Source organism: Chanodichthys erythropterus, chromosome 11 (assembly GCF_024489055.1).
Source record: "Chanodichthys erythropterus isolate Z2021 chromosome 11, ASM2448905v1, whole genome shotgun sequence".
Taxonomy (NCBI): domain Eukaryota; kingdom Metazoa; phylum Chordata; class Actinopteri; order Cypriniformes; family Xenocyprididae; genus Chanodichthys; species Chanodichthys erythropterus.
In genome coordinates this window covers 14,975,871-14,986,347 of record NC_090231.1, presented here as the reverse complement: position 1 = coordinate 14,986,347, position 10,477 = coordinate 14,975,871, and the positions used below count along the sequence as shown (strand labels likewise).

General features: G+C 37.2%; 2 protein-coding genes across 2 annotated transcripts; one reads left to right on the top strand and one right to left on the bottom strand.

The window, feature by feature from the left end:
- Positions 1-164: 164 nt before the first annotated feature.
- On the bottom strand, positions 165-6,614 carry slx1b (SLX1 homolog B, structure-specific endonuclease subunit). Its single transcript, XM_067400694.1, has 5 exons — positions 6,216-6,614; positions 6,067-6,118; positions 3,893-4,213; positions 3,562-3,777; positions 165-761 (listed from the first exon to the last, which is right to left on the bottom strand). The coding sequence occupies exons 1-5, from the start codon at positions 6,386-6,388 to the stop codon at positions 732-734; spliced, it is 792 nt and encodes a 263-aa protein (XP_067256795.1). The 5' UTR covers positions 6,389-6,614; the 3' UTR covers positions 165-731.
- A 406-nt stretch (positions 6,615-7,020) lies between these two features.
- On the top strand, positions 7,021-10,477 carry zgc:112271 (uncharacterized protein LOC553698 homolog). Its single transcript, XM_067400774.1, has 3 exons — positions 7,021-7,204; positions 7,373-7,470; positions 10,122-10,477. Exons 1-3 carry the CDS (start codon positions 7,142-7,144, stop codon positions 10,219-10,221), a joined length of 261 nt encoding a protein of 86 aa, XP_067256875.1. The 5' UTR covers positions 7,021-7,141; the 3' UTR covers positions 10,222-10,477.

The window sequence follows — 10,477 nt, the reverse complement described above, 5'->3', positions numbered from 1 at the left end:
TTAGAATCACCGTTATGTTAGAATTTGATGAATGATTATACATACATTTCACAAAGTTCTGATAGATAGATAAATAGATAGATAGATTATCCAATAACACTACACATAAAACAGATTATTATTTTTTAATATAAAACAAAAACAAAAAAACAAACAGGCAGCATACGTTCAACCCCCCCAATGTTGAAACCAAATCTACGCCCTTGTCCTCATGGTTTATAGATTCTTACTAATGTTCATCTGTTTCCATCTAGTAAGTATAAACATACTAAAAAATTTGTTTGTGAGTGGTAATTCAACATCGCAACCAAGGAATAGGGGGAAAAAAATAATGTTCTCACACATATACAAAAACACAAATTCGCTGATTTATTGTTCAAATATATATGACCACATGTTATTTCAGATAAAAATATCCACATTTAAAAACTTTTGTCAGTTTAAAAAAACAAACAGTAATTGTCATTCTCATTATAACTGAGCTTACACACAATGTTTAACAATTATTATTTCTGAATTAAAATGTTTTATTTCATATTTTAAAATGTGTCTAAAGATATTCTTATATTTCAAAAGTTAAATGCGTCATCTCATTCTGTGTATCCTTGTTTATTCCACATTTTTTAGGATGTACAGATGCTTTGACCTTAATGAGTCATTCTGTGTCAGTTCAGATTCTCCAGTCCAATAAATACTTCTTAAAATGCAGAAATGGCTGTATCACATTGTCTTCACAACTGTAGTTCATCCGTCCAGTGACTCTGTTTAAATGAAAATAGTGTAATTTATTGACAACACATATTTAAGTGATAGTTCACCCAAAAATGAAAATTACCCCTAATTTACTCACCCTCAAGCCATCCTAGGTGTATATGACTTTCTTCTTTCAGCCAAACACAATCAGAGTTATATTTAAAAATATCTTGACTCTTCCAAGCTTTATAATTGGAGTGATTGGAGGATGAGATTTTGAAGCCCAAAAAAGTGCATCCATCAATCATAAAACTCTATGCAGCTCCGGGGGATTAATAAAGTGCCTTCTGAAGTGAATCGATGCACTTGTGTAAGAAAAATATCCTCATTTAAAACTTTATAAAGTAAAATAACGAGCTTCTGGCGTGCCTTTATTAAAGGGTTAGTTCACCCAAAACTGAAAATAATGTCATTTATTACTCACCCAATTGCCGTTCCACACCTGAAAGACCTTCATTTATATTCAGAACACAAATTAAGATATTTTAGTTGAAATCCGATGGCTCAGTGAGGCCCCCTTAGGGAGCAATGACACTTTCTCTCTCAAGATCCATTAATGTACTAAAAACATATTTAAATCAGTTCATGCGAGTACAGTGGTTCAATATTAATATTATAAAGTGACAAGAATATTTTTGGTGCGCCAAAAAAAACTAAATAACGACTTATTTAATGATTACCGATTTCAAAACTCTGCTTCATGAAGCTCCAGAGTGTTATGAATCTTTTGTGATGAATCATTATTCGGATTCCGTGTCAAACCGCCAAACTGCTGAAATCACGTGACTTTGGCGCTCCGAACCACTGATTCGACATAAAAGATTCATAATGCTTTGAATGCCAGCTGTATTTCCTAATGTGCGACAGCAGGGAGCAGTGTGTGTGCAGCGCGCTGCTTCTGAGGCACATTGAGTGCGTGTTTATTCCTGTCAACTGCGCAACCGCAGATTCACAAAGCAAAATATGGCATTATTTTGCTTACATTGCCGACAGTCAGGGCAAGCCCACGGACACCACAAAGCCCGTCTGCAAAATACGTTACAAAATAACGCAAGCGAAGGGAGCATCCAACTTGCCAAACATCCCGATTTGTACAGAGAATTTAAAGAGCGACAGGTTAGTGAATGTGATACCAGCGTTATGTTTATGCTCTCAAAAATTAAATGAGTGTTATTTATATTACTCATGCAAGCAGACATCCGCAGAGAGGTGTATTATTGAGTCTAATAAGTGATATCTGGTTGCTAAAATAAAATTAATTTTAAAAAACAAATATGTGAAGGGACTATACAATTATATTAAACCAATTTATGCTTTAATAACATTGCTCTAATTATTTACAGTAATCAATATTCTCACTGTCAAAACACTTACATGCAGGGCTTGATGACAGCCACTCCCACTAGCCACTTTGGCGAGTTGAATATAATTTAAGTTTACAGCCAAATGGTCGTCGAAGATCGTCGTAGCACAAAATTACAATCCAATCACACAATTCGTTATTTACATGCAGTTAGTGAAGGAGGGATAGGCGGAATTGCGCTGAATGACACACAACAGAAGAGCTCTCTCGCGTGCGCTCTCTCTCTCTCTCTCTCTCTCTCTCTCTCTCTGTCTGTCGCGCGCGCGATCAGTTTTCCTCGCGTCTGAATAGTCAAATACACGTGCACACAGATGTCTAAATGTCCATCATGTGGAGTATCTCGCGTGAATACAGTCGGTTATGGCTTAAGTGGACGTAAACAGGTGGGTAATAACTGGATATTTGTCAGTTACGTCCATGCATTCAGCAGCCCAATTAAATAGGCCTGTCCATCATTAATGTTAATCAAACAACAAAAGCTGTTAAATATGTTAAATAAACCTAGTGTATCTGAAAAAAGATTATTTTTAATTTACTACTGTTTTTGTAATTTGCTTCTTTGTTCTTTTATATAGCATAACACAAATAACTTGTTCTCATACTAGCTCATGCTCATACATTGTCCACCTCTTGCCCACCTGTACATACCAGCTGATATAAAATGTAATCTTGATTTGGGTGGTCAGTCTGCATTTAAAAGTTTGAAAGTGTTTTAAATCTTCTAAATCAAGTAAAATGACTCAAAGTAATTTAAGCATAAAAAAGTCAGCTTTAATCATATAAAATGTAATTTACCAACATCAAAATTGTGGCCAATAAAAATGCTGAGTGGCTAGTTACTTTGGGAAACCACTAGCCACAGTTCTGTCATATGTTATTTATTTACTTTTCCTACTGTTTTAGGTTTTTGCCATAGTATCGTTTAAGTATCGGTATCGTGATACTGAAGTTGGGTATCGTATCGAAGTCAAAATTTTGGTATCGTGACAACACTAGTACTCACATGAACTGATTTAAATATGTTTTTAGTACATTAATGGATCTTGAGAGAGGAAATGTCATTGCTGGCTATGCTGAAACTGAGCCATCAGATTTCAACAAAAATATCTTAATTTGTGTCCCGAGGATTAACAAAGGTCTTACGGGTGTGGAACAGCATGAGGGTGAGTAATTAATGACAGAATTTTCATTTTTAGGTGAACGAACCCTTTAACCACATGGAGTACTTTTAATGATCAATGGATGCACTTTTTTTGGGCTTCAATCACTCCAATTATAAAGCATGGAAGAGTCAGGATATTTTTAATATAACTCTGATTGTGTTCATCAGAAAGAAGAACGTCATATACACCTAGGATGGCTTGAGAGTGAGTAAATTATGGGGTAATTTTCATTTTTGGGTGAACTAACCCTTTAACCCATTCTGATACCATATTAAAGCTGACCTGAGATGAGGATGAGGTAATTTCTTCCAAATCACCATAACAGCCGTTTTTATGGCGTATCAAACTCCCCCACAGCACCGAGTGATGACAGCCAGGGCACTTTCCCTCAACAGGAAGTAGGTGGGAAGGGTCTGCCTTTAGAAAGTGTTTAGCCAGGCAAATCAGGTGACAAACCATTTGACAGGAAGGATGGAAACAAGATAGTCTATCCACAGCCTGAAATCACACACACACACAAAAAAGAAGCAAAACCCAAAGGATTGAGAAAGTTTTTCCTGCAACATCATGATCTGGTTTCTCAAAACTACTTTGACAGCAGAGTAGAACTAACCATAACAAACACTCCACACAACACGCACTGCTCCACCTGTCTCTCCTCTTGCTCCTCGCACTCCTGCTGCGGTTTCCTCTTAGCACGAACACAGCCAAATGCCAGAGGAATGTGCAGAGGAGGCTGCAACACAGGGGCAAAGTCCATCCGGTACTCCTGCTTTAACCAGCGCACAGTGAGGGGGAGTCGACTCCACGGCGCCACCCGCAGCATGTTTGACACCACACGCCAGTGGAACTGCAAACTGGACTCTTTACGGCTGCGCCGGGCAACATGGGACAGACGACGAGAGATGTGCGGATGCTGCCAAGCCCACTCAAACTAGCAGAGGAAAGATTAACAAAGAACTAAAACAAAGATAAACTGCACATTTTCACCTCACAATTTTTATTACTGTAATGTGTCTGGAATGTTTTACTGTTCAATTTGATCCTAAAATTATTTTGTTTACTCTTATACCATTATGTTAATCAATCTGATTGCACAATCTTACCTTTTTTTGTTACTAATGCTATGTACATTATGTAACTTTCAGCACAAAAAAATTAAAACTAAATAAAATAAAACCGCATGCGTCTTGCAGAAGTTTTGGTTGAGCTTCAACTGTGCACCTCAGATAAAAGTGGTTCGAGGCACCACTGTACACATGGATACAGGACATATTAACAGAGTGGATTTTAAATGATTCATGGTCAATTTTTCTGGTTCGTTGTGACAACCAACTTTCAGCTTTATGCTACCCATGTCAAAGCTACTTTTCTGGCCCTGTCCAAAGTGAAAGTGACATGTGAAGGTTTTCCAAGTATAGAAACCCTCTGCATTTAACCCATCTAGTGCACACATATTTGTAGTGGTGAGTAGTGAACACACACAGCCCGCACCGATCTATGTGACATAGCAGCGTCAGTTGCGTCGCTTCACTACCACCCATATATCCTCTCCCGTGGCCTCATGGGATTGTGTAAATTGTCCAACGTACACACACTTCAAAATCTTGCGGTAAATAGTAGGCCAAGCGGGTACTTTTTGCATAGTTGAGGGCTTAGGCTTTCATATGGGAAATATAACATCTTATATAATATCGGTTTAACTAATAACATGAAGGTAAGGTTAATAATATAACTTAGGAGAACAAAATTTTCAGTTTTACTCAAATTAGGGTGATGCAAAATGAGTACACCCCACTAAATGTGGGGTGATGAGACCAAGATAAATGTTTTTGGAACTGTTGGCTTCAAAACTTCGCAAAGGTGAGAAATACAAAGACAAATGCATGGTGCCTACAGCGAAACATGGTGGTGGCAGTGTCCTTATGCGGGGCTGCATGAGAGCTGCTGGTGTCGGGGAGCTGCATTTCATTGATAGCTTCATGAATTCACAGATGTACTGCTCTATACTGAACTTTTCCAACATGACAATGATCCTAAACACACATTTAAGGCCACTGTTGGATTTCTGAAGAAGAACAGGGTGAAAGTGATTCATTGGCTCCTGATCTGAACCCAATCGAACACCTATGGGGAATTCTGAAGAGACGAGTTAAGCATCACTCTCCATCCAATGACGTCTTTTTTCATAAAAGACGTCATTCATGAAAAATGGAAAAAGAAAGATGTTGCAAAATGTTCATTCCATGCCTAGAAGACTTGGTGCTGTCATTAAAAATCATGGAGGCCATACAAAGTACTAGATGTAGTAGTTGTTGTTGTGGGGTGTGCTCATTTTTGCATCACCCTAATTCGAGTAAAACTGAAAAATGTGTAATCCAAGTTATATTATTAACCTTACTTTCATGTTATAAGTTAAACAGATGTTAAAACTTAGTCTTGTCAACATTTTGGAAACTGTTTTTATATTCATTGAGATATTGTTTAAAATGTTACTTTTCAAAGGGGGTGTACTTGTTTACGCTGAGCACTGTGTAGTATGGAATTTCGGTCCGTCCCGAGAACTCCAAAAATATAAATCATTCTTATAGGTTTATTTATTATAGGAGTATTTGGGTAAAGTAAAGGATTGGAAGATTTTTTCCTGCACTCTCTTGATGATAACACTACTATTCATTCATCAAAAAGCTACATAATGTAGCTTGAAAATAAGCATAAACAAGAACATTTTCTACAAAGGGGAAGTGAAAGACAAGATACAACACATAAAGAGAAAATTATATTTACCCGGAGAGCTGCAATATCAGATGGAAAGCCATGGATGATAAGAACCATCTCCCTTAAAATTAATAAAAAACGTACGATTACTACAGAACGACCGGGGTCTGTGTTTAGAGATCTGGTCGTCCATATGAAATGTTCAGCGGAAATCTCACCATGGTCCCCTGCCACTGGTTCTCTTCGCTCCTCCTCGGTGTCGTCCTGCGTTGTGTTGACCGATACGGCGCTCTGGGTTCACAGTGAAGCCAATATATATTCGACCCTTGAATTTCGGGTTCGTACAGTACAGCATATACACGCCATAGAAACTCTCCACCTCAACCACCATCCTGTTTTCTACAGCAGCCCAAGCGCCTGTCCAGAAGGAGGGCTACTAACGTGGAGACTTTTCTTTTCTACTTATACATATGTCATCTGTTCAGTTCACTTGGCAATATTTAATAATTTCCTCATATATGCAATGCAGCACCCTTCAAGAGTTCCTTATCTCAAGCGATATAACTCTATCCTGCCCTGTTTTTTTCCTCCACTTGAATCATCAAAACATTCATTTGTTTTGGTATTGTGGCTCTTTCGTTTCAAACTAGCCCGTTAAAGAAGTCCGGATATGGCCTGAGCAAATATACGATACAGGAGTGAATTATTAAGCGTATAAAAAATTAAGTTAAATATTTTGCCAAAATTCGTGTCATTAATAAATAACGTTTTGACCCTCAGAATTGATTTAATTTGTTTTAATCATCTTCCATTAAATGATGTGGCTTTTTCGATCATGCAAATGAAGAGAACACCGATAACAGCAAGGACCCCAAATTCTCTGCTTTGATTGGTCAGTTTTCATGCCTTTGGTAAACAGTTCGATAAAGGGATTGGTCATTACTGTTTAGGAGGCGTGGACTTTCTCTGATTCCAAGCCCAAATGGGTGTTTTTATTATTAAGCTCCTCCTTTCTAAGGCATACCGGTAGTTACTAGATAATTAGAAGAGAACTGCGCTGTCTGCTGTACATTAAAATCATTAACCTCGGTGTTTATTTATACGTCGTCGTCCTCACCAAAGCTGATACTTTATCCTGGGAAATATGTCAGTCACCCCAGATCTGATTCGTGAAAAACTGACTGCGGAGATTGGTGCGATACACGTGGTATGTAATAATAACTGTACAGTCAGATGAAGCTGGAATCAGAATGAACTACAGATCATACAATATACATGTATGATGTAAAACAGGCAGCAGTTGCTTTTTTCCCATTTCAACAGTTAATGAAGGAAAATACATGGTGCATTGTGTCAAAATCCGTTTTTCTTTCAGGATGTAGAAGACACGTCTCCCAATAGATGTGCTGCCAGTTTTAAAGTTCTTGTAGTATCCCCTCAGTTTGAAGGAAAGCCATTGTTGCAGAGACACAGGTGAGTTTACTTCTTCTGCACGCGGTTCCTGTGGACTAGAGAATGATTTATGTTCCACAGAAAATACAAAAGTCTGCAAAATGCTTCTATTTGGCACCTTTCACATTATTAATATTGATATTTAAAGGAATAGTCCATTTTCAAATAAACTTTTCCTGATAATTTACTCACCCCCATGTCATCCAAGATGTTCATGTCTTTCTTTCTTCAGTTGAAAAGAAATGAAGGTTTTTAATGAAAACATTCCAGGATTATTCTCCTTATAGTGGACTTCAATGGACTCCACTGTTGAAGGTCAAAATTAGAGTTTCAGTGCAGCTTCAAAGGGCTTTAAATGATACCAGACGAAGAATAGGGGTCTTATCTTGCAAAACAATCGGTCATTTTCGAAAAAAATGTAAATGTATATGTTTTATATAAACAAATGTTCGCCTTCTAAGTGCTTCCGCCAAAACTGCATTTCCGTATTCTTCAAAAAGCTTATGCTGTATGTCCTACGTCTTCCTTATTCTACTTACGGAACGAACGCGGCGGCAGTTACATTTTTTTCTGTAAGTAGAATAGGGAAGGTGTAGGACATACAGCGTAAGCTTTTTGAATAATACGAAAGTGCGGTTTTGGCGAAAATGACTGATCGTTTCTCTAGATCAGACCCTTATTCCTCGTCTGGTATCGTTTAAAGTCATTTGAAGCTGCACTGAAACTGTTATTTTGACCTTCAACCGTTTGGGCTCCATTGAAGTCCACTAAGGAGTATATTCCTGGAATGTTTTCATCAAAAACCTTTTTTTTTTTTTTTTTCGACTGAAGAAAGAAAGACATGGACATCTTGGATGACATGGGGGGGGGAGTAAATTATCAGCAAAAGTTAATTTGAAAGTGGACTAATCCTTTAATTACAATTTTTTTAATATTTAAATTTCAAGTTATAAGCATAACAATTTGAGTTTGACATAAGAAAATCAAAACGGATTTGTCTCAGATTAGTTTTTATCACCTCAGAGCTCTAGCTCTATGAACTGCACAAGTTTGTATAGCCTATAACCTGATGACCATTATTTGAGAATGAAGCACAAGATGCTCAAAGGATCAGTGGAAGAACATCTGACTGTTTGTGCAAAGGAGTCACATGATCAATGTCACACATTTACATGTATGAGATTAGTGACTCCGAGATTGTACAGAATCTTACCTTATTCATTTTGTCATTCTGTAACTTTTGTTTGTTTTAATCTAAATCCTAGTTTTAGTTAAATTTCAGTGGTTTTAATTATAGAGGAATCTGGTTAATAACATTAATGAAAACAAAAACTAAACATAGATATTCTTTAATTGCTCTAAATTAAAATTAAAATAACCATGTTATTTTAAACAAAACTGGAGTGACAAATTTAAAATTAAAACAAACTCTTTTTTTTTTATACTTGTCTAATAAATTACATAAGTTTCATTCGTGCACATGATAAATGTCTGTCGTTTAATTTATTAATGAACAAAAATGTCTAATCACTGAATTTGATCTCTCAAGTTAAAGGTGCTGTAAGCAACTTCTCAGAAACATGGTTGAACACAACCCAAACAAATCAACCCAAACAAACACGTCCCTCCCTTCATTGCTCCGCTCCCAAAATGCAAAAACACACAATGCAAGAGTAGATGTCTCTTTATCATATCTGAAGCAAAATAATACTTTGTGAAAAAGAAAGTGATGAAGCAAACAATGACACTCAAAATGGTCCTGCTACTGTAGCTAACATTACTACAACAACAACAGCATATCTTGGTTCTGTGAAACAGAGCAAAACTGATGTTACTCATGTATGGAGCAGAAACAACGCAACCTCGCAACTTGGGTCTCTCCAGCACTGCTTTTCTAATATTGAAGCAGGTCCTAAAGCTCCAGCCTGATCATAACCCTTCTCTCTCCAGTGATATTCCTATAAACTTTACTCTTTTGTAATGTCTCTCAGCCGTTTCTCTTTCTACAGTCTTTCTTCAAATCTCCCTCCTTCCCCATCATGAGTGGACACGCCCCCTCCTGATTGGCTACAAGTGTGTTGTGCTCGGTCCAATCCACTTTCAACAGCGTTTCTCAGAAATCACTTACTGCACCTTTAACAGACTGTATGTAATATGCTAATGTGCAGTCAATTTAACACGACATACAGAAGGGTAGTTGTAAGTGTAAGATCAGTTTATGTTGACATTTGTTAATAATATTTTCATAAATGTGGTCCTTTTTATGTTAATCTCTCATTTTTGTGGCAAGTAGTTTTTCTTATCGGTAGTGGATATTGCCATTTAAGAAAACAATTGGCATGCTTTTTCAATCAAATACAGAACACCTGAAAATGAAAGAAAAAATGTGGTTTGATGAAATCAGTGATGCAGTGGAGAGTGTTGCGCAAAGGTCATCTGCAGCTGATAAGAGTCCCATCTGGCCGAGAGTTCCCCCAGACACGGACGCAGATGTGCAGGCTTAGCAGAATGATCTGAGTCTTTTTACAGGACCAAGTCATGTGGAAAAGTATTGTCTTTAGAGAGGATGGAGCTGTGGAGGCAAGCTGTGAGGAACAGGCATGCTGGGATCAATAGACTTACTGACCTCATGTGATGTTTTTATAAAAGTCTGTGTTTATGTTTGTTGTTAGGATGGTGAATAATTGCCTGGCAGAGGAGCTGAAAGAGATCCATGCATTCGAGCAGAAAACATTGACACCAGAGCAGTGGGAGAAACAGAAAGCACAATGACACATACAGACACACACAAAACTCATTCATGCAGCCATCAAATAAAACGGCAGTGACCTTTTCTATTTTTTTGATACTTTCTTTTTTTTCCTTAAAGTATCATACCAATGTGATAGAAATAATTTCATTTGCATTTATGAAGTAATTATGCTTCAGTGTTTAGTCACTTATGCAAAACATCTCTTGCAAATGACTGAAATACATTATGTGCTATATGAGGGATCTTTGAAATGTAGTTTGCTGACAATAAAGAACA

What these genes read in the sequence shown, in the direction of transcription:
- zgc:112271 (XM_067400774.1), top strand. Translation starts at nt 7,142, where the DNA reads ATGTCAGTCACCCCAGATCTGATTCGTGAAAAACTGACTGCGGAGATT. An exon ending in AGATTGGTGCGATACACGTG is followed by an intron (nt 7,205 to 7,372) that starts GTATGTAATAAT and finishes TTTTTCTTTCAG; the next exon opens with GATGTAGAAGACACGTCTCC. An exon ending in CCATTGTTGCAGAGACACAG is followed by an intron (nt 7,471 to 10,121) that starts GTGAGTTTACTT and finishes GTTTGTTGTTAG; the next exon opens with GATGGTGAATAATTGCCTGG.
- slx1b (XM_067400694.1), bottom strand. Translation starts at nt 6,388, where the DNA reads ATGGTGGTTGAGGTGGAGAGTTTCTATGGCGTGTATATGCTGTACTGT. An exon ending in TGTGTGGAGTGTTTGTTATG is followed by an intron (nt 3,778 to 3,892) that starts GTTAGTTCTACT and finishes GTGTGATTTCAG; the next exon opens with GCTGTGGATAGACTATCTTG. An exon ending in TTACCTCATCCTCATCTCAG is followed by an intron (nt 762 to 3,561) that starts GTCAGCTTTAAT and finishes TCATTTAAACAG; the next exon opens with AGTCACTGGACGGATGAACT.